This window comes from Drosophila albomicans, chromosome 3 (assembly GCF_009650485.2).
Source record: "Drosophila albomicans strain 15112-1751.03 chromosome 3, ASM965048v2, whole genome shotgun sequence".
NCBI lineage: Eukaryota > Metazoa > Arthropoda > Insecta > Diptera > Drosophilidae > Drosophila > Drosophila albomicans.
The window spans coordinates 30,125,870-30,148,964 of NC_047629.2; the positions used below are offsets into that span (position 1 = coordinate 30,125,870).

Below are 23,095 nucleotides of genomic sequence, written 5' to 3' on the forward strand. Positions count from 1 at the left end.
ATACAACATAAATATAAATTAAGCTGAATTTAAATGATGCTAATATAAGAAAAGGGAAATATTAATGACTTAAATTAATGTAAATATGATTGAATGCGTTGATTTTTATTTATTTATCATTAGTATACATCACTTACTTAACAAAAATTTCGGAAATTATGCATATAAATGAAAACAATTTACTTCAGTTGTATATGTGTATAAACATATATAGTATATCTAAACCCTGAACAATAGGAATAGGCATTTGACAACATTTTCTTGAATTCACATCTCTAAATCACTAACTTAAGCAATCTTCCCACTTAAATATAACTATTTTTTTTTTATGTTGACTATACCTCTTAAATTTATATTAATATAATAGTAGAAATTTTAAAAAGCCTTAAAGATAAGAGTTTGAGCTAAAAGACTCTAAAACCTAAACGAAATTAAAAATTTAAATTTCAATTAAATTTTTTATCATAATAATAAAATACAGAAGAAATTTTTATTAACGATAAACTTTTGGTAACAAAATTCAATTCTCACAACAAATTGTTGCAGGAATTTCATTTCCATTATTTTACTTGCTCCTCTAATGTCATAGTTACAAATTTGTGAAATCAAAAGTGAACTTAAGCAAATTGTATGCTGAACATTCAGCTGGTGTCATTGGCGACGACATTTGAGTACAAATTATGCTAAACGCAGTCAACAACTGCCACAATGCTTGACCCTTGAACCGTGAGTTAACCCACAAGAGGTGGGAGACGTAAGGAATACGGTGGCTGTTGCTGTTACCTTATCAGCCATTTGCTTACACCGATTGGGCACAAAAGTCATTTAAAGTTAGCTGCCAGTTAGCCAGGTTGGGTTTCAGTTACCATTCTCACATTCCTCCACTGCAGCCGCAGACAGACGCAGTTCGAGTCTCGCAGTCAAAGTCGCAGTTTCATTCACTGTCTCGAGACTCTGGAGATGCAGCAGCGACAGCGACAGCAACAGTAGCTGAAACTGAAGTTGAAGCAGCAGAAGCAGCAAACAAACAGAGCAAAGGAAACAAATCTAATAAAATCAGCAGATGATGGTCATTAGACCGAAAAGTAATTTCATTTATTCGCAAACTCGATTTGTTGCTTTGTAGCCCGAAGAGCGCACGAGTGCGCCTTGCCGTGGTTCAAATACACTCACATTCACTCACACACACATTCACTTACACTCATACTTTCTTCCTCCCGCTCTTCTTTTGGCCACTATCTCGTTCGCTGTCCAAGTAATCGGGAATTGGAAACAGGGGCCAGGGTCTGAAAGCCAAAGACACTGAGCAAAGGGCAAAGGGCAAGCACAAGGGTAGAAGAGGGAAGCGGGGGGTTGAAGAGGGCAAATCAAAGCAGCGAAGCGTTCAACCAACGGCCGCGCATAAAAACAAACAACGACTGCAACATAGGAAGAAACTCAACTGAAGACCAGACAAAGTGAAAAATCGCAGGAGAAACAACAACACACAAGCACACAAACACACACACAAGCACACACATTGAATGGGCTTTGCTTATAGATTCCTTAAGCAAATTCCAAAGACGCGTCGTTAAAATTTTCGGCACTAAAAACACAGACGGATTAGTGAGCAGAGCAGAAAGCGGATCAGGAGTTGCAAACGCTACGTTCGGGTCATAAAAATCGTTGGCCAACACACACACACACACACACACACACCCTCGCATACACCTGAAATAATGGCAAAACAATAAAATGCCAAAGAGAAAGAGAGAGAGAGCGAGAGAGAGAGGGAGAAAAACTGTAGCTGCTGCTGATGTTGGCCAAAAAGTTGTTAGCTGGAAATTTCAATGGGCAACTGAAATGGACAAAATGTAAATGAAATGCTTTTAAAATGAAATTTACTGCTCAACTCAATACTCTGGCCAAACGACACCAACTGCTCCATTGTTGTGCCTTTTGGCCAAAGATGACCGGCCATTTGTAACGGCACTTAAACGGAAATGAAATTAAGCGCAAAATGTGCCAGTTGCCAGTTGCCAGTTGCGAGTTGCTCGATGCCATTTGCTCTCTCTCTCTCTCTCGCTTTCTCCCTTTGCACAGCTGCCGTGTAATTGAAATATGCGCTTGGCCGCTTCATCAAATGTAACCAGACTTATGCTATCTATATAGTACACACACACCCACACATGTGAATGCGGTTATTCATCAACTTTCACTTGACTCATTCAAAATGCAACATGCACTCAGCAAAAGTTGAGCAAGTTCGGATGTTGGTTTTTCATTTGCACAAAGTCAAGCACAACAAAATCACTCACAAAAATATGCCACAAGTAAGCACACACACACACACACATATGAATATATATGTGCGTGTGCGTATTATTTATGGTTGTTGCAAGTTAAGTGAATTTGTCAAATATGCTTGACTAACTCTTGAAAAAGTTTGCAGTTAAATGTAGTTGTCAGTTTCTTCTTTTACGAGCACTACCTGCAACTTGTGGCATTCACTTTTGATTTGATTAGCAAGTTCTTATTTGATTTACACGAGTGCCCTAAGTGCACCATCTCTATCTCTTTGCTGCTGCTTACAAATTGATGGGCATTTAAGACATCTTCGTCCATTTGGCTGCATCAATAAAAATGCATAAATAATTGTACGCAAGTTGGACCAAAGTAATTGCATTGCCCACACGAAAGGATATCATTAATGGCATTCCCCCTTCGTTTCCCTGCGCCCAGTTTCCACCATCTTTGCTGAACTCTCAAACACTCCTTGACACTCTCGCATCATCCTTATGAACAATTCACGCTTGGCAACTGGCACAAGAAAAGCGCAAAGCGCATTGGAAAAGTTTAGCGCCGGCAATGCAAAAAAAAAAAAAAAAAAAATGAGAAGCACAGCACAAAGCTGAGCAAAAAACTAACAATATCTTTTCTTCGCTGCACAGTTGTGAGTGCAGTCTGCCTGTTCACATAGTTTTTTCTAGTCCATGGCATCGCTTTATACCCTTTTCATAATTAATCGAGCGGTGTATGCACTATATTACGTATACGTGAAATGGCACCAAAAACTGAATCTTTCTTGGTTAGGCAAAAATGTAAAGCTGCATGATAAATACAGTTTCTAATTTATTGATGTTGATTATAAAGCATAATATATAATATATACATATATAATAATAATAAATTTACATTACAATTTAATTGTATTAATATAAAATTGAACATGCAATTAGTAATCTAAACTCATGATTTGTATGCGCAATATTACGTATACGCAATGTAGAATTAAATGTAGAATCATTCTTGGTTAAGTACAATTTAATTGAATGTACAATCTGCATGAAAAATATAATTTCAAATTGATTTCCTTTATTGGTACAATAATAAATAATTTAATTACAGTAATGTAATTGGGTTAATAACTTCCACTTACTCCATGCCTTTTTAAAGAAACTATTTATTTTGTAAATTTATTTTGCAAAAATCATATAGTAATATTAACTGAAGAGTTATATTTCTGATACACAAGATAGCATCAAATGCATAATATTTCTTGGTTAATAAAAAGTAAATAGAATATGCAGTCTGCATAAAAAGTAATAATTGTAAATGTATTGCTTTTATTAACAATATAATACGTACTAAGAATAATTAATAATAATATAAGTTTGTAAATGATTTCCTTTTATAAGTTTTATGCTTTTCAATGAAAATGATTTCTATATTTTCTAAATTCATATATGTCAAATATAATATTAATACCATGTCTCTTATATCTTTTAATTTATGTGTATGTCTACATTTGTAGCACTGTAAATTAGAGATTATAAATTAAAATGTCCATCACTAAATGTCATTAAACAATTCCCGAAAATGAATATTCTAATTTACGTATTTATTATTGTAACTACTTTATCTTTATTTCAACATCGTTGCATTTCTTGTATTTTTTCTGCCTCACAGTCCGCTCCCTCTTATCATTATCATCGAAACATTGTTTCCATTTTACTGTAATTAATCACTACACAAAAAAGTGCTGTCAATTTTACAGGGTCTAACCACATCGACTAAACTTCTCCTCTCTTTAATAACTATTCTTGGTGCACTCGTTTTTTTGTGCGGTGTTCGCTATTCATTCTTGCTTTAGCTGTTGGTGTTGCTGTTGCTGTTTTGCTTGGCACTTGCCGTCCGCACTTCTATTGGCGCCATCGTTGCTGGTTTGCCTCCTTTTTGCGGCCGCTCATTCATTCATTCATTCGTTATGGCCGCGCGGGCGGCAACAAAGCGTGAATTACCGCCATTTTGTGCACTTTGAACGCCATGTTGCCAGTTTTTATCGTCCTCTTGTGCTGTAGCCGCTTGCAGGGCTTTTCAGCAAAGTAATTGCCCGGTGCCAAAGCAAGAGCAAGCTGCAGTTTTCCTTTTGCACTGCACACAGCGTCTTATTGAAACTGATAATTGATTTATGTACTTATTTATGCTCATTTTTAATTAATTAATACGCTTAGCGAGCGAACGTCGCATAATGCAATTTAACGCTGGCACTCACAAAATGCAAGCACCATAAATCAGAGTGTGCTCTTATTTGATTTGAATTTAAAGTGCAACTGGCAATTCAGAAAAACGAGAAAAATAAAACGAATATAAATAAAAACAGAAATGTGTTTATTGATAATTCGCATAGCCACAGCATGCAAATGCGATGACCACTCCAATATGCATGCATTTTAAATATTAACTAAATATGCGGTTGGCCAAACAGCAATAAAATGGACAATAACGGATCCAAACGCCAAAGAACTAAAACAACACACAGCCAAACAACATCAAGAGCTGCAGCAAAAATGTACGAGTACTCATCAAATTTTCATTATTCATAATTAACAAACCGCAGTCGCAGTCACAATCGCAGTCGCAGCCAAAGAACCGACAAAACGAGGAAGAGAGAGAGAACGAGAACAGCAACGACAACGAGAACGTGAATGAAATAAAATCAAAAAACGAAAGGAGTAGCGAAAAGCTTAAAACAAAACCGCCGAAATCCAATTATAGCGATGCTCTGCGGATACGGATGTGATTAAAATGCCAGCCAGTGTGACCAAAGTTCAACAACAACCGCTTCGAATCATTTTAAACATATTTATTGACATTTACATTACGTATATCGCAAATCAATTAAATGACAATCAATATGCGTGCTTAATTTATGCTGATTGAAATTCGCAATATTGCGAAATGAATATATTAAAATGGTAGTTATAAAATTATCGTTTCAAATTTCGCTAATAGTGCTTGACTATCAAAATTTGGCGCAATTACGAGTATATTCAAAATTTCATTATGAAAATAAATTCATTTCAGGAATCTTTCAATTACTCTTTGTTTAATTTATGTGGAAATATTATTAGAATTCAAATAGTTGAGCAGCCAAATTGGTTTTCAGTTTCTTTTGTACTTATTTTTTTTTTTAAATTTCATTTTTTTTTTTAATATATTAACAGTGGTAACAGAAATGTCTAAAGGAGGTTTTAACATTATGAAAAGCTCGGGCGCTTTTGATGTACCTATTTTGTGAATATATGTTATTTTTAGAAAAAATATAGATTTCTAATAATATATTTTATTATAAAATACTTGGTCATTAGAAAAAAGATATATTTCTAAAATATTGCTTAATTTATGAGATAGCTCGGCTAGCTTGAAAGTTAGGAGTTAATGAAAATATTAATTTCCTATGTACTTTTATTTTACTATTTGTGTTCCTTTTTTTTAATGGTACTTCGGAAATGAAAAAATGTGAATAAAAAGCCTAAAGTTGCAATTGTTGGTATAATTACAGTATTTGGATGCGATCAGATAAAAATTGTTTAAGTTATTTCAGAAATTCTTTTGTATTGGAAAAAACACTTATTTTGTACTCTATGGAATATTTTAAATGTAGCACTTCTTTACCAAATAGAGCCTTTAATTTGTTATATTTTAAGATAAATATCGCACTATACCGCATTTAATCGAAATTGGTAGCGGGTATCTTATAGTCGAGCACACTTGACTATAGCTTTCTTATTTGTGTACTATATCAATATGTATTCTATACATACTTTGTATATTTTTGATGATAATCTTAATCTTATCTTGAGGCTTTCCACTATTTATTTATTTTTTCCACAAATTATTTTAGAATAATGACTTTTAAGTAACATCTTTTAATATAAATTAATACCTTACCTAAATTAGTATTTAATATATTTTTTCTTCAATAAGAAATGTGACTTTGTATCGAAAACGCAGTCAATCGATAATGGCTTAGATTGACCGCAGTTTGTAGTCAATTCGCTGGCTTTTGTCTTTATCCGGTTGTTAATGCAGTTGAAACGCAAAAGGAACAATCAGTTGCAAATCGTAGATACGTTGCAGCTTTTGCTGCAACATGCGGTCAGCTGGACCGGACACGAGGCAAGGACAGAAAACAGACAGACAGACGGACATATGGACAGAGAGAGAAATATATCAGAAGCCACAGTTATGGCCGTATTGTTCAATGCGGGCCAACAGGAGCTCATAAACTTCCATTACCGAGGCCCATACAGAAATCCATTTGTATGTTGCTGCTTTCATATGTGCATGTGTGATGGTGTGTGTTCTGTGCTGCGTGTGTGTGTGTAAAGTGTTGAGCATGTGGAGAACTGCGGCCATTGTCATAACGCAAAAGTTATGCTTGTTTTTGTTGCCGCTGTTGTTGTTTTTGCCATGGCATGTATATGAAAATTAAAATTGTTGACAATTGTCATTTTTGTTTTTTTCGTTTTTTGTTTGCTGCTGTTGCTGCTTTTGCCGTTGTTGTCATTGCGTTGTCAGTATTGTTACCGCGGTTGTTGCATGCAGCTGCGTTCAGCTGTTGCTGTTGTTGTTGTTGCTGCTGTTGCTGTTGTTGTCGGCAATGCCACACGCAACTAACCGCATTTTGATTGCTATGCATTCGCCCGAATCGTGCTCCATGCCAAATTGAATGCATTTTCCGTGCGGTAGATTCGAAAAAAAAATGAATGTCGCCTGCATGGCGTGTGTGTTGTTGTTGTTGTTCTTTCTGTTGTTGTTGCTGTGGCTGCTGCTGTTTCTGTTGCTCTTGCTGCTTATGTTGCTGTTGCCACAGTTGCGGGTGCGATTGCTGCTGCCACATGCATTCATTTCATGCTCAGGCTGCAATTCTGCCTTCAGCTTAAGCCTCTCTTGTTATGCACTTGCCTGTCTTTTCCTACTTTTGTTTGCCTCCCTCCCCCAACAGCATATTTCACTCTATCAAAAGATTAATTCTAGCTCCGTTCAACTCAAACTACTTTTGTGCACCGGCGTCTCGCGTTCAATTGAACAATTCTGCAATCATCATTGGCATGTCAATTCATTCGCTTCAATTTGCAAATTATGTGAAATTAGCAAAGACGCCACTTGAAATTATCACAAAAACACGTACAATTCAATAAAATTAATACGATTGATAAATATATTAAACACAAAAATACTGTGTACATGGCAAAATTTATATTTATTTAATAAACATCATCTAAAAATAGAATTTATAAAAAATGTATGAATTTTTACTAAATAAAAAAAGCACATACATAAAGTATACAATTCAATAAAATTAATGTGGTTGAATACATTGGAATATCTACATATATTACTATATGAAAATTATTTACAACAAAAGTATTCAAATTCAATAAACTAAAAAATGTATTAAACATATTACATAATAAGGATTAAACTTTGAAACGAACATGGAAAAAAGCTAAATCAACAACAATCAAAAATAAAATAGAGCATGAACTACAATAAATATAATGATTTGTTTATTTGAGGAATTAAAAAATGAATTATACTTTAAAGTATCACTTTTAATATTGCAAAAAAAATAAAATGCTAAAAAAAGTTAATTTATATTTTACACATGTATAATTTTATAGTAAATATTTTTTAATAATATAATAACTCTGAAAAGGTTTTTTTTTTTAACTTTGCTTTGACTACAAAATAAATATATACATAGTAAGTATCACTGAATGTAATAATTCTTTAAGTAAATATTAAAAATATGAAAATTAAGAAAAAAAAATGTATTCCTTTGTATTCATATATATGTTTAAAGATTATAAATATTCTATACAAGTATTTTTTACAGTAAATGACAATAATATGAAGATTGAAAAAAATATTATTCCAAAAGTTAGCAATTTCAATATCGAATGGAAAATAAACTAATAAAATGTAATTCATATTATACACAATTGTAATTCCTATACCAATAATAATTTGTAGCAGTCCCTAGGGCCATTTTTGTTATACAGGGTATATTAAATAGCAACACTGTGGCTTTTATATATGTAAAAGCATGCATATGAATCATACGGGGCCCGTGTGAGTTCCTACGTGATTTATGTCGTCTGGTCAACAGCAGCAGCACCTTCCCCTCCCCCTCTCTCTTACTTTACACTCCACTACAGAGGAAGCTAGTAGAAACTCGTGCCCACTCATTATGCATTTTTAGGCATTGGCATTACCCAATGAATGTTGCATTTGCATTCTCGCCGAGTCCGCACACACACTGCCCAAATATTTTGATAACACAGGACGTGCTGCGGGGAAAGCGCTGCTCTCATTGCGGTTGGCAAATCAAAATATGTGCATTCATTTGGCTTTTGCGGTGTCACTTGTATTGGCCTCAAAAACATGAAATCATTTATGTAATGCCAGCAGAAAATTATTTAGTGGCAAACACAAAAACCAAAGACCAATCACCAGCCAATTTAATTGAGTACGTCTAGTATTTTATTGAAGCGTTAAGAATACTGAATCAAGCGTAATTACATTTTTAATTTGCCACTTCAAGCGTGCCAAATCATATAGATTTATTTATTTGTGGCACAACTCGTGCTTGGAATTTTAAGTCAAGACACAAGTGCCCCGGGGCGTTATCTGTTTTCTATATGCCGCAATTTGTTGCAGCCAAAAAACACAGCATGAAACTTACTCTGTTAAAGCCATAATGCCTTAATATTTCAATTAAATTTATAAAATCACACGAATAGTAAAACTAATTTACACACAACTATATAAAAAACAAGCAATTGAATTAATTTTGCAATGTGTGAGAAAAAAGTAGATGGATTTCATGCTGTCAATTCCCGCTGGGCAACCGAATGAAAGCTGACGGCTCCAAGGTTAGCAAAAGGAGCAAGCAACAACAACAACAACAAGCTGCCATGTCTAGGAGGCAACCAAAGAGCTCTCTTAAGTTCATTAAGCCACAGAATATAACATAATTATTCACTTACAATTTGTGCACAACGGCGCGACGCCTTGGCATCTCAGCTTGTTTATATGCGGCGTATACGTAATTTTGTTTAGATGGTGTCGAGCGTTACCTTTGAAAAGATTGACACGCAAAAAGGAGCATAGAGCATAGAGGTTAAATAGAATTTGCAGAGAGTGAAGACTTGGAGAGCAAAGAAAGCAAAGTGTGCATCATTTTGGCTTTAAGGGCGTCGCATTTGGCAAAGTCAATAACAGTTTCAACAAAGTCAACAGACAGGCTGCTAATGCCATTAGAGGACCTCAAGCAGTCCGGAAAAGGCGCACAGCATGAGCTGAGATAGCGATAGAAATGGAGATTCACAAAGCAATTGCAATAGCTAGCAAGAAAGAGAGAGACAGAGTGCAAGTGTGAGTGTGAGTGGTAAAAAACAAAGAGGAAAATGCGGAGACGTTGGTCTTGTTAAACCGCAGCTCATTGTTGTTGCAAAATAAAACCAACATTGGCTCAGGACCCGGCGCCAGGCCCATAAATTCCAACATTTGCCAATAAGTTGAAAGGCTAAAGTTTTACATTGGTAACCGAAAAATATGCAAAGCAGTCATAATTTTACTTTGCAACGAAATATTTTTGTATAAAATTGTTAGCAAACAAACTTTTTTATGCTTCAACTAATTTCAATCAGCTAACAAAAATGTGCTGCTGCGCCTCTATCCACAATCCCTGGCAATCCCGCAATCCTGCAATCTCCACCCAGAATCCCAAAAACACACGCAAAACTTTTGTCAATAATGCCGACGCCGTCACCGACGCCGTCGCCTTCGCCGTCGCCTTCGTCACCATCGCCTTAAACCCTAAAAACCTGAAACCCCCCCCCCCAAAACCTAAAACCCAACCGATTGCTTTCGCTGCCAGAGCACCGGTGTCAAGACAAAGGCACAAACACAAAGAGCACAAGCTAGAAATGATCCATGCACCTGCCGAAGCTGCTGCTTCGCCTTTGCCTTCGCTTTTACCTCCGCTTCACTCCTTCCTGAGTTTCGGAGCGAGTTTATTAAGTTGGGTGTCACCTTTTTGTGTGTTGTCGTTGTCGGCGTTGTGAACTTCTCAGCACATTGCAGCCCCTGGCCATTTTTGAGTATGTTTGCAACTTTGTCTGCTTGTTTTTGTTGTCACTTCATCAGCACGTTGCCTCTATGTCTCTGCCTCCGCTTTGGGGCACAAATATTCGCAGATACTTCGAGATAGATACGAGTAGCAAAAGTATTCTTAATTCCAGTTCCAAGTTTTTTTTTTTGTTGGCTGTCACCTTTCGTGTTTGCACATTACTCGCATTTTCATATTCCTCTGACCGTTTTGCATAATTGTCAATTGCCATCAATAAAATGTTTATTAAAAAGTTTTCAAGCTCATCCTCCATCCCTCGAATATTCTCAACTTCCTCAACTCTCGCGGCACTTGGAAATTACTTGCCCATCATGTGTGCTTTTTCACTTAAGTAATTTCATCCCTGAGATTGTATGTAAATGTGTGTGTGTAATTCCAAATCTTTGAAACTTCTGCGATGCTCTGCTAACTCATTAATTAACTTTGCCTGCCATTGTTTGCGAATGCTATTTATTCTTGGCTTATCACCGAGCCCAAAGTGCCCGTTGTGCACAACAATATTTGCCTGGCCCAGGCCCACAACCAAAAAGAAAACAATACCAAGGAATGGCACAAGAAGCGGAGGGCAATGAGTCGAAATCGCAAAGTTTTAATGAGCTAACGCAGGTAAGTCCACCTTCTAATTAACATTTAACGAAAATTCATTTAACTTTGCACATGCTATATAACATTAAGAGATAGTACTTTCATAAGATCAAAGCTAATCTAGTGCTATAATCACATGCACTAACACCAAACGCACATTGATAAATCCCATAGATCAACCCATTACGTTTCTCCTTTGCTTGGTTTCTTTCATTAAGTTTGCAGCGCCATCTGTGTTCTGAACATGGAAACTACATGTTAAGCATAGTGAGCTTAAAGTTGTTACAAAAGTTCAACGGAAGCTTTCAGGCAAATGAATGATTTACCAAATAAGTACCGCATTATTAAAGCTTTTACGGAAATTCCCTTGAGGTTGTGAAATTGCGATGATTTATATTAAAAGTTATATAATTCCATGCTTTTGGAAACTTATTAATTCCCCCATGAATTTGGGGAGCATTATTTTGTTAGGGCACCTCAAGGGAATTTAATCGAACAAATAAAGTTTGAACACGCACAAACATTACTGTATTACCAAGTTTTCTCGATAAGAAAACTAATTAAAGTAAATAATTTCATATGCATGAAAAACTTGATTACCATTAAGTTATCGATTCTTGCATAAGCAGAACTACTTATTATAAAAGCACAAAAAGCTCTCTCCAAACAGTGTGGCAACGCCCGCAACGCTTAAGCATGTGCTCTGCAAGGCTGCAAAGCTATCATGTGCATGCCCGAACATGTGTTTGTGCCTCTGCGCCTGTGTGTGCGTGTATACATATGTGTGGCCGCGCGGCTGTGTGGGTGAGAGATTGTATCCAAATTGCTCTCTTGGCACGCATTTGACTTCAGAACGAATTGAATTTCAGTGCGTTCGCGAACAGCCTTTCAAAACGTTGTGCGCCAGCGGCGGAAGCGGATGAACGATACAAAATCCACCAAGTGGATATGTGAAGTGAATGAAGCCAAAGAGAAAGAGAGCGAGCAAGGAGAACAGCCAAGGAAAACAGTGACAAAAACCAACAAAAAAAATGTTAGCATACTTATTCGAGTTTGTGCTGGTGGTCAAACGTTAGTTAGTTTTTGTGTGTTTGCCTGCCTTTGGCAACGACATCGAAATTGCCATTTAATGAATTCACAATTGCAACAATAACATGCAAAAATGTGACCCAATTCCAAGTGCGATTGTTGGGCGGAAAGGAAAAATATAACAACAAAAACAACAACTCGATTAAGTCAAATTGTAAATGCATTTGCAATCTGAACCGAATTTGCTGTGACATGCGATACAAGCAATAAAATCGACGGGAAAAAAAGTAGTTGCAATAATTATAAACAATTTGCATAACGCTGTGTGAAACGTGAAGCGTTTTGACTTGTGAATAGTGCGGCAATTAAATCGGAGCACATATACTATATAGAAATATATGTAACACTTCAGTTGAGCAGCAGCCCCAAAAAAAGAAATAAGAAAAAAGTTTTCCTTTAACTGTGCTGCTCTTTTTGTGAGACAGCAAACAGCACAGCTGATTGTCAACGACGACGCGACGCAACGCAACGAGGGAGAGAGCGCGAGCTCAGCTCATCGCTGCTCAGCTTTCAGCGAACATGTTGGCTTGTTTAGTTTGAGCCACAGCCAGAGCCAGAGAGTCAGCAACTCCAGTACTCCGTATAGGAAAGCGTAGCATACCATAACCACCCCCAATCCGTATTGCCTGCTGGCTAACGTAACGAGTTTCGAGACACGCACGCCAACAGCCAACAGCCAGAACAACTACAACAACAAGAACAACGACAGAGTTCACGTCCACATCAACATCCACATCCACGTAATATAGCCATAATCAAAGGTAGCCGTAGCCGTAGCCGTAGCCCAGGTCAACAGCTCGGGGGTGCACGCACGTGTGTGTGTCTGTGGTAAGTGCATAAATTGTATCATCTCGATGGTACTTGCTGCTACTACGACTACTTGCTACATGCCACTTGCCACTTGCCAACTTTTACGGGCCAGCGAATGAGCGAATAATGAAATATTTATGCGTTTCGGGTTCACCATTTCCTCCTCCTCCTCCGGCCCCGTTTCGTTCATCTGTTTTTCTATGCCCACGAAACGTGGGGACAGATCTGTCAAAACTCTTTCACATTTTGCACTTTGCAACATTAACTAAAACAACAGACGGGTATGTTGGAGTATGTTTGTTTATCTTTGGGTTTAAGCCTCGGGTCGGGGTTGCCAAGGCATATCACATATCGATAGCAATTATGGCACTTTTGGTTTCCCGGATACGATTGTTATTATTATGGTTGAAAACTAAAGCGCAATATCATTTGGAATAACACCTGTTTTTCCCCAGAAATACTGCCTTCGCCGAGGCACTCAAACAAATTGAGGGGCTCTGCTTTCAATGCTCAAATGCATTAGGGGTGGGGAGGGGAGGGGAGATGGCAGTGAAAGTGCTGTGGCCATACGGCAGTCAGCAGTCAGACTCATCCCTACATCAACACCTCAGCCAAACATACATATATATACATAAGTACATGTATGTATGTATTTATGTAAGTATGTCGGCACTTGTGTTGTTCTTGTATTATTCATTACTTCGCCAGCTGCAGCCACACTTCGAGCGAAAGAGCACTTCAAATGTGTTTTCAGTCATTTGTATTATAACATTTTCCGCTTGCATATTTATTTTCGTTTTAATTGAAAACATATGCACGTGTGTAGATGTGTGCTGTCTGTCGATATTATTCTAAATATACTTATAATACACATTTTCAATTAGACCATGTGGTCTAAGCAACAATAACATCTATTTTAAGACATTTAAGTATGGCTTAAAATAGACAAATGTATATGCGCAACAATTATGAATATTTTGCATTCCATTAATAACAATTGTAAATCAATGACCACGCGCTAATTCAATTTATTTATGCAAATAATTCACCAGCTGATAATTGCGTAAAACCATAAATAATCACAAGCCAATTAAAATGGAAATCAATGCAAAATCAACGCATTTGGTTTTGTGAAAAGTCAATAGGTCGATGCGGTAACCGCAAATGCTTTAGTTGTCCTGGTCGTATTTCCTCAGTTGCCATGGCAATAATATTTGCCACATCCTTGCCACGAGCTCAAAACTTTCCCCCCCACAAGGTAATAAGAAACAGCGCCAACTTTCAAGGTGGCACGCATTAAATTCCAGCCAATTAAATGATTTATTTATAATAGCATTATAATGCGGTATAGTTTACTCTATAAATAAACGTATTTCCTTTTGCACTAAACTCATTTGTGAGCTAATGACTTTATTGTTTAGTACATGCGCTTGCTAACTTAAGTACTCGCATGCTCGACCTTGCCAACAAAGAAAGGAAAAAAGAAAGCAAGAAAGAAAACCTTCTGAACTCAAGAGCAACCCCGCTTAGCTTGTGTGTGCCAACGTCTGCTCAAATGATAGGCTTATCCAGAAAGAGGTTTACTCACCCATTCCTCCCCCAGATTATTGCGAATTCAACTAGCCAAGTCGAGCATTGAGCGCAAATTAAGTATACGTCGCAAATGTAATTGTAGATTATAGCGAAAAAGGCTAACGAAACTTTTTGGATTGTGGTTTGGAGAGGAGTCTTTCTCAATTGCTCAGAATTGCTGATTATTGCGCTGTAATATCAAATTATACTTCAGTAGACTTTTCCCTAAATACTTTTGCAGAAAATATGAAGCTCTCAGACACCATGGCGACGCCGATTGAGGAAAAACTCGATCAAAACTTGAAGGTGAGGTGCAAGATTTGTAATTTTTTTGGGGGGTTGTCATTAATCAACATCTCTTTGAACATTCACGAATATTCCAATATGCAACAGGTGCGATCTGGCATGGTACATGTTAGCGATGGCAAGAGCAGGCCAGAACCACTTAGACTTAACTTAACAATGGAATTGTTGACCTTGCAAAAGTTGGAAATTGTTACGCCAACAAGCTCACAGCACAATGGACCCCCGATGGAATCCAAGGTATGTTAATACACTTGTTGTTCTTCATTAAGTAGCTAAGAAAATCATGTTGAACAACTTTTGCTTGATGACAACAACAACAACAACACCAAATAACATCAGGAGCGTATGGTGCAAATAACGAGACAGAAGCAAGGCGGCCTTGGCCTCAGCATAAAAGGTGGCGCTGAACATAAATTGCCCATATTAATATCGCGTATCTACAAGGATCAGGCGGCGGACATCACCGGCCAACTGTTTGTGGGCGATGCCATCATCAAGGTGAACGGTGAATATATCACAGCCTGTCCACACGACGATGCGGTCAACATACTGCGCAATGCCGGCGACATTGTTGTCCTCACAGTGAAACATTACCGCGCCGCAACGCCCTTCCTGCAGAAGCAACGTAAGTTGAGCTCTGACTGACTGCATGTAACTTTAAACGAAACGAATTCAATTGAAATCAATCGTGTTTTTTGCAGTAACAAAAGACACGCCCGACTCGGACAACGATGTCACATGTGCCGAGCTGAAGGCCGACGAGGGATACAAGTCATCCGTAAATAGCGGCACCATAAGTCGCAGCTGCAGTCGGCCAATGTCAATTTGCTCGGAGCCCGAGAAACGTTGGACTGATGTGGTGGCTGGTAAGTACTCCTCGAGTAGTGCACAGCCCACTCGAAATTCTCTTTTTGCTAAGCTATTTTCACAACTCTGCAGTGCCGCTAATGATGGCCTATGTCACACGTTACATCTATGGCACGGACAAGCTGCGTCCGAATGCATTCGAGGTGCGTGGTCTGAATGGTGTCACCACCGGGGTCATACACTGTGATGAGCTGGCGATACTTAGCCAGTGGTTAAAACTAATTACCGACAATGTTGTGGGCCTTACACATCTGCAGGTGAGTTAAATATTGACAAAACAAATGGTTGAAGAAGAGAATGTTATTTTGTACAAAATATAATTTCGTTTTCTTTATCACTTTTGCCAGATGAAACTTTACAATCGCAATTTTGCCGTGGGCGAACGCATTGAGTACATGGGCTGGGTCAATGAGGGAGTTATCAACAACAATATATCATGGCAGAGCTATAAGCCTCGATTTCTGCTGCTCAAAGGCACCGAAGTGATGCTATTCGAAACGCCTCCAGTAAGTTGTTGTTTAAATATTCTACATACATACATATGTAATCAGTGTGTAGTTATGATTGTTGCTTCAATATTCAAAACTAATTAGGACAAGAGCGTAACAATATAATCGTTTGTTCTCATTTATTTGGCACATTATTTATTTATTTATTTAAGCGAAAAGCCATCAATTTATGTGAGGTCATATTTAAGTTTAAACATACTTTTCATACCCGCTAGTCATAACATTGAAGGGTATTATGACTTTGTGCCGGCATCTCTTAATGGTCATTGGTCTGTCTGTCCGTCTTTCAATACGAAACACTATATCTCAGAAACTAAATTAGATACAAAAAAGATAGCTATAACATTGCTTTGATTTACAAGCTGCACAATATTGTACACTATAGTATATTTTGAATATAGTACCATATAGATATACCAAACATATCTTACGGTATATTTTAGTATCTTTTCAGTATATTAACTTGGTTTATGCTAACAATAATGTGTAGCGGGTATCTCACAGTCGATCACCATTGACAGTAGCTTTTCTACTTGTTCTTTAACAGCACTTTTATCAATATGCTATATATGGTATACATTTCGGTATTTTTCTGTATTATTTTGGTATAATATTTTAGTATATTTAAATCCGAATACTACACTATTTTGCTTTTATTGAGAAACGATATTGGGTCTCTCACAGTTGAGCACACTCAAACTCAGATTTCTTACTTTGTTATTCACAACTCTCACAGTCGAGCACACTCAACCGTAGCTTTCTTACTTTGTTATTCCCATCTCTCATCATTTAACAAATTTAATACGCACTTAAAGCTACTTTTATTTGGATGCATATCTTTTTCTTCAATTGCCAACTTTATTATGCATCTAATTGGATATGGAAGCATTTTCAGTCAGCTTTGTCATGTTGCTCCCCCTTTGTGTGCATTTGCCTAAACTTGCTCAAAGCAAACGTCGCTCCATGCTGTGCTAATTTTATGTGTCAAGATACAACCCTTTTGGAGCACCCAACAACCACACACACACACATCCACACACACACACATCCACACACATACTGTCTCATAGAGAAACATGTGCACGAAAAATTGTACTTTTGCTCTAATGAGCAGCCTTTTGCACCGTGAACGGGTGGGGGCGGTGGTGGGTGAATGCAACCTGCAACCTGCATGAAATGTTGGCCCACGGCTTACAGGATGATTCCACATAGTTGGGCTCCACTTGCCACTCACTCATCGCTGTCAGCAGTGGCGCAATTGCACACAGTTTGACAGACTGAGATGAGCACTTAGTGTATGCTTTAAAAATAATATCAGATTTAAGTAGAGTGTCAGAGTTGTCAGACTTCTCAATAAAGTATAATGTGCTTCTCTCTCTCTATCTCCTTCTTTCTGTTTTTATTTGCAGCTGAATGTGGCGGGTATTAGCAAGGCTTTGGTGGTGTATAAAGTTTATCAAACAATGTTTCGCATTGTGAAGGAGTCGGAGACTGTGGATAGCCGACAGCATTGTTTTTTGTTGCAAAGTTCTGGACACGAGCCGCGTTATTTGAGCGTGGAAACCCGCCAAGAGTTGCTGCGCATCGAGAACAGTTGGAACGCCGCAATTGTGACCAGCGTAATCAAATTGGGCGTAAGTACAACAACAACAACAGCAACAACAAACATATACAACACGCTTTCACATGACCTTCATTAAGTACATGCATACGAGTACTTGCGGTGTACTGCCTGCAACTGAAACTGTTTATAATTTCGCATGTTTGTTTGTAATTAGCCAACCAGACAGTTGGTCGCTATGTAAACTCCGATAAACGTGAACGTGATTCCAATTACTCGTTAATTTTTAAAACGAAACACTGAAACTGCCTTGAACCAAAAGGTCATGGCTGCTGACCTCAACTTAAATCAATGGAGAATGTAGAAATTTAACAAGTTTCCAATTACCGAAATTATATATACATATATTAAACTACATATTTCGCAATTAGAAGAACGTCGAGAATATTCAAGTATTTATTTGTCAAACCCATTTCAGATTCAAAGATACTTATGAACTTTTTATATCTGCAACTCAAAGGGTAGAAGGGTATTTATAACATTCTTTTTAATTTTTATGATTCCTGAAAATTTTGGTTGCTATCGAAGATAAAAAAGGTCTATCTACTACGATTCTTAGTTGTTTTGTCTGACAATCTGGTATATTTTGCAATCTTTGGTATATTTTGAATTCAGCATTTTATCAATATACTAAATATACACTTTAATATATTTTTAATATTTTGCGGTATATTAATTTGGTTTATTCTAAAATGAATACCGCACTGTTTTGCTTTTATATAAAATCGGTAGCTGGTGTCTCAAAGTCGAGCACACTCGACTTTAGCTTTTTCACTTGTTAACTACTGAGATTATAAATAAAATTGCGTTACGCTACAAATTTTGCAAATAGAAAATAAATATTTCTCACGCTTAAGTATTTATTGGCCAAGACCCATTTAAAGTTCAAAGACAAAGTTGCTGTTATAGCCAATGACGACGACACAAACGTTGCGGCAATTTATTTAATGTTGCAAGTGTTCCATCCACACATACTCACACACAAGCAGTTTTTCGTAGTTTTTGTAAGCTGCACAAAAAGAAGAAGAAGAAACCAGAGAGGCAAGCCAATGACCGACATAAACGACGCAACAGAATGAAAGCAATTTTGGCCAGGACAGAATCGATACGAATTTCGTGTGCAATTTCGAACACTTTGAGACAAGCAAAAGAGACTATTGAACCTTTTGTATTAGCTGTTATTTTTGGCCATTAGAGACAGAGCTACAAGTGCTACAAGTATTGATATGAAAAGCATTCGCTTTGTGTTGGTGTTCGGGGCGTATACGTAATATTTTAGAAGTGAGACTCAATCAACGAAGTGTGCACGCTATAAATAAATACAAACTTGCCCAATATCTACCATATACATACATATATATTTACATATACGTATATCCTTAATTATATATCTATATCCATATCTATATATATAGCGCAAGACCTTTGCCGTTTCGCATCATGGCAAAAGCGGTGGCTTGACACTTGACTGGCAGGCGGGATTCTCACTGACTGAGGGGGCCGACTCCGCTGTGGTCTGGCAGTATAAGTTCTCACAGCTGCGCGGCTCCAGTGACGATGGCAAATCGAAATTGAAGCTACATTTCCAGGACAACGAGACGCGGGCAATTGAGACAAAGGCAAGTGTCAAAAGTTGATAAATTTCTTAATTGCTTTTACTACCCGCCACCATTGAAAATACATTCTCGAAATCTACTAAATCGTATCCTTTTTGCCCCTCTCGTGTTTCATGTATAGGAATTAGAGTGCCAGGTTCTGCAGAGTTTGCTATTTTGTATGCACGCGTTTCTCACCGCCAAAGTTGCTTCAGTGGATCCGGCATTTTTGAGCTCGATACAGCAGACCTAAGCTATCGATAATTATCACCATAGCGCTATCGATAATCTGAAAATCAAAAATTTATTATAGTAAGCTTAAAGAAAACTAAACAATTTGTATTTTAAAAATACAATTGAGATCAATATGTTTAAGATACAAATGTTTGCAAGTAAGCCAGTTATAGATACTAAGTAATTGCAGTAATAATTAGTTGAATTTGAGTTACATTTGATATATGAAATTATTACAAATATAAAACAAGATGAACAAAAAGAAAACGTAGAACGAATGATATACTTAAAGTGAAATCTCTTGGTGCAACACAGTAAATTTAAGCGTGCTCTAGGCTTCTTTCCTATATTCAAAAGTAAAAATTAGTTAAAAACGTTGTAATTGTAAACAATTGAGTACGAGTACTTAAATATATCTTATATACATACATATATATAACGAACAATTAACAATTAGCTATTAGCAATTATATTAGTAATATTTATACTTATTGTCAAACTTGGGCTTTACACAATTACTAAAAACAAATAACGAAAGCTGCAAAACATCAACTGATTCAACTGATTAATCGAATTGAGTGAAAACTCTAGTTATTTTGGTCAACTAAAAACATTATAAATGGAAATGGAAACCATGTGCATTATAGTGAAAATTTAATTTTCAATTTTAATGAAAATGCAAATGCAAATGAAAAGGAAAATGCTATTGTTATTATTGTATTATTACTAGATATTTATTCTACAAAACTTTGCGCTTTTTCAATTCAATTCAATTCAACCGAATTAAATCAATTATTTACTCATTTAGTTTTAGGCATTGCTATTCGAAGCGCATACAAAACAAAAACGAAAAAGTTCAAATTACATTAAACATTCTCTCATTAATTTAGACTAATCAAGTTAAATTTTAAACGACAAATTTTATTATTGCACACACATTGAAACATTGAAAACAGCCACCGAAATTCGCATTCGCAATTTACATTCATATTTTATTAGATTTTACACCCACATTAAAAGTCAGCCGATAATTTAAGTGATTCTCCATTGTAAATAAACAAAACCAACCAACAAAAAAGTAACCAAAACATGAACCCAAAAAAAAAACAGAAACAAAAACAAAAACATGTCATGCGTCAATTCAAACGTGTCTTTCACACTCACACACTTAAACACACACACACACACCCAGAACAATTTGTTGCTTGTATTCATAAGGCATTAGTCATTGGAATAAATGGTTGATTTATTGTACTCAACTTAACTCAGCACAAAATGTACTAAGACAGCCATTAATGCTTGAATATTGTTAGATGTAATCACACAGATTAGTACTAGTTATAGCCACTAGTACATAATCATATATAATCGGACTTGTACTTGTAGTTGTAGTAATTACAGGTACTTCCTTGCCAGCAGCAACAGTCAACGCAACTCATCAACGCAATCATATCAATAATATCAATTATCAAGCCCACGTACTCACTTATAGATGTACATACATACTCATAGATACATGCATATATGTATATGTATTTGAATATGAACAAGGACAAAGCTAAATGTGACAGAAAATTAATGGATTAAATATATATGTAGTAGCTAATCGTATACACAACAACAAGATACACTAACTCGATTTACTTTGGCTTGCCAGAGATAAAATGTCATTGCAATTAATACTGAACTATTATAATATTATATCAATAATAATCTAACAATCCTTATACGTTAACAAATTGTCCGTTAAATGAGCTTTATCAATCCTGCAATGATATTTTGAAAAAAGACATGCATAAACACAAGCGAGATAGTTGCAGAAGTAAAAGTTCGAATTAAAAATAATCATTAATAATTTAATTTGTTTTAACCTCGTTCGTGAACTTCTGTGACTACCCTCGCTTGCTTAATTTCAGACAAACATACATATACACATACAATATTGAATATTTATGTAGACTGCAAATTTACAAGAATACAAAAACCAGCGAATAAACCTTGCAAAAAACAAAAACGAAACTCTAAAGAAGCACCACATAGCAACAATGTATAAATACGAAATAAATAAATATTACGAGTATAACAAAAGAATATAGAAAAAATACCAACTACATATTTACAGAATATACTACAGTATACCAACAGACAACAGACACAAAACAAACAAAGCTATATATATACTAAATGATAAATATACATATATAATAATCCAATAGAGCTCATGAAACTATTTAAAGGATTTTACGATGTATTCAAGAATTAATTCTCATATACAGATCAGATACTGTATTAATAGATTTTGAAATACTTCAGAACGATTTAAAGTTTCGTATGCAAAAGTCACAGACTGCAGTTAAATTAAGAAGATCCATAAACGATCCTGTAGGCTTTTGTATTTAACTTCTCAATCAAGGCACCTTAACACAGACCAAAATACGTAAATGCACCACAAATATTACCAAATATAACCAAAGGCAGTAATAATAATGCAAAATACTATTTTTAAATAAACAATACAAAGTTAAGCCCCCTTGCAGATTATGTCCAAATAATTCTCTAATATTCACTATTCTATTCTCAAATTTTATTAAAACATCTCTCTACATTCTTCTTCAATGATATCTGCAGGGGTTTGCAGCCCAAACCTTACACCAAATACCAAAGTTTAACTGTGCATACCCTATAACTAAGTACATAGAATTTATTGTAATGTGTGTGTATATCATATAAGACAGAACAGCAAATCAAACATAATGCTGATCTATTCATTGCTTGTATACCACTTAAAATAACAAAAAGAAAGATCAAGCTATCGGCTTTATATCTATCAAAGTATCTTTAGCTGCGCATTGTTAACGCAATTAATGTAACAATAAAACAAGGAATCAAACACATCCGATTCATGTGCATCTAACATACGATAAGCTTTAAGAATGTACACTCCTATGTTACATAAATGTCACACCATCACTTTACCTAAGTTAATACTTACGATTCTTTTGCAGTTTTATAATTACCCGAAAATTATTATATTAATGAATGTATTCGTTTCGATAATTGCGAAAATCAATAACCAATATTATGAATAAAACAAATAATGCCCCAAAATATGCAACTTGAATTATTTTAGATATCAGTGGAACAGCTTTGAGGATATTTTAATACCTTCTATGCAATATTTTAAATTTTAAATTAATTTAAACAAGCTGCAGTCGAGTGTGCCCAGCTATGAGATACCGGCTACCCATTTTCAATCAAAACATTCAGTATTATTCTTTAAATATACTAAATTTTTGTAACGAAAATAAACTGAAATATACCAAAGACAATATTTTGTATAATATATCAAAGGATATATTATTATATCTAACGCATAGAAGTAATAATATATACTTTGTTTTATTTTATAATTTTTATGCGCTATCTACTGCCTCAAAGTAATAAT

General features: G+C 36.0%; 1 protein-coding gene across 4 annotated transcripts; it reads left to right on the forward strand.

Annotated features, from left to right (window-relative positions):
* The first annotated feature begins 10,795 nt into the window (after window positions 1-10,795).
* On the forward strand, window positions 10,796-22,749 carry LOC117569797 (gamma-1-syntrophin). 4 transcript variants are annotated; one of them, XM_034251109.2, is made up of 10 exons: window positions 10,796-11,068; window positions 14,760-14,824; window positions 14,912-15,061; window positions 15,164-15,449; window positions 15,526-15,690; window positions 15,764-15,948; window positions 16,039-16,197; window positions 17,610-17,834; window positions 19,237-19,440; window positions 19,559-22,749. In XM_034251109.2, exons 2-10 carry the CDS (start codon window positions 14,765-14,767, stop codon window positions 19,667-19,669), a joined length of 1,545 nt encoding a protein of 514 aa, XP_034107000.1. In that variant the 5' UTR covers window positions 10,796-11,068; window positions 14,760-14,764; the 3' UTR covers window positions 19,670-22,749. The 4 variants fall into 4 exon arrangements, with proteins under 4 accessions (XP_034107000.1, XP_034106998.1, XP_034106999.1 ...); XM_034251108.2 differs by lacking the exon at window positions 10,796-11,068 and adding an exon at window positions 11,929-12,964; XM_034251107.2 differs by having other exon boundaries at window positions 14,760-15,061.
* The last annotated feature ends 346 nt before the right edge of the window (window positions 22,750-23,095 follow it).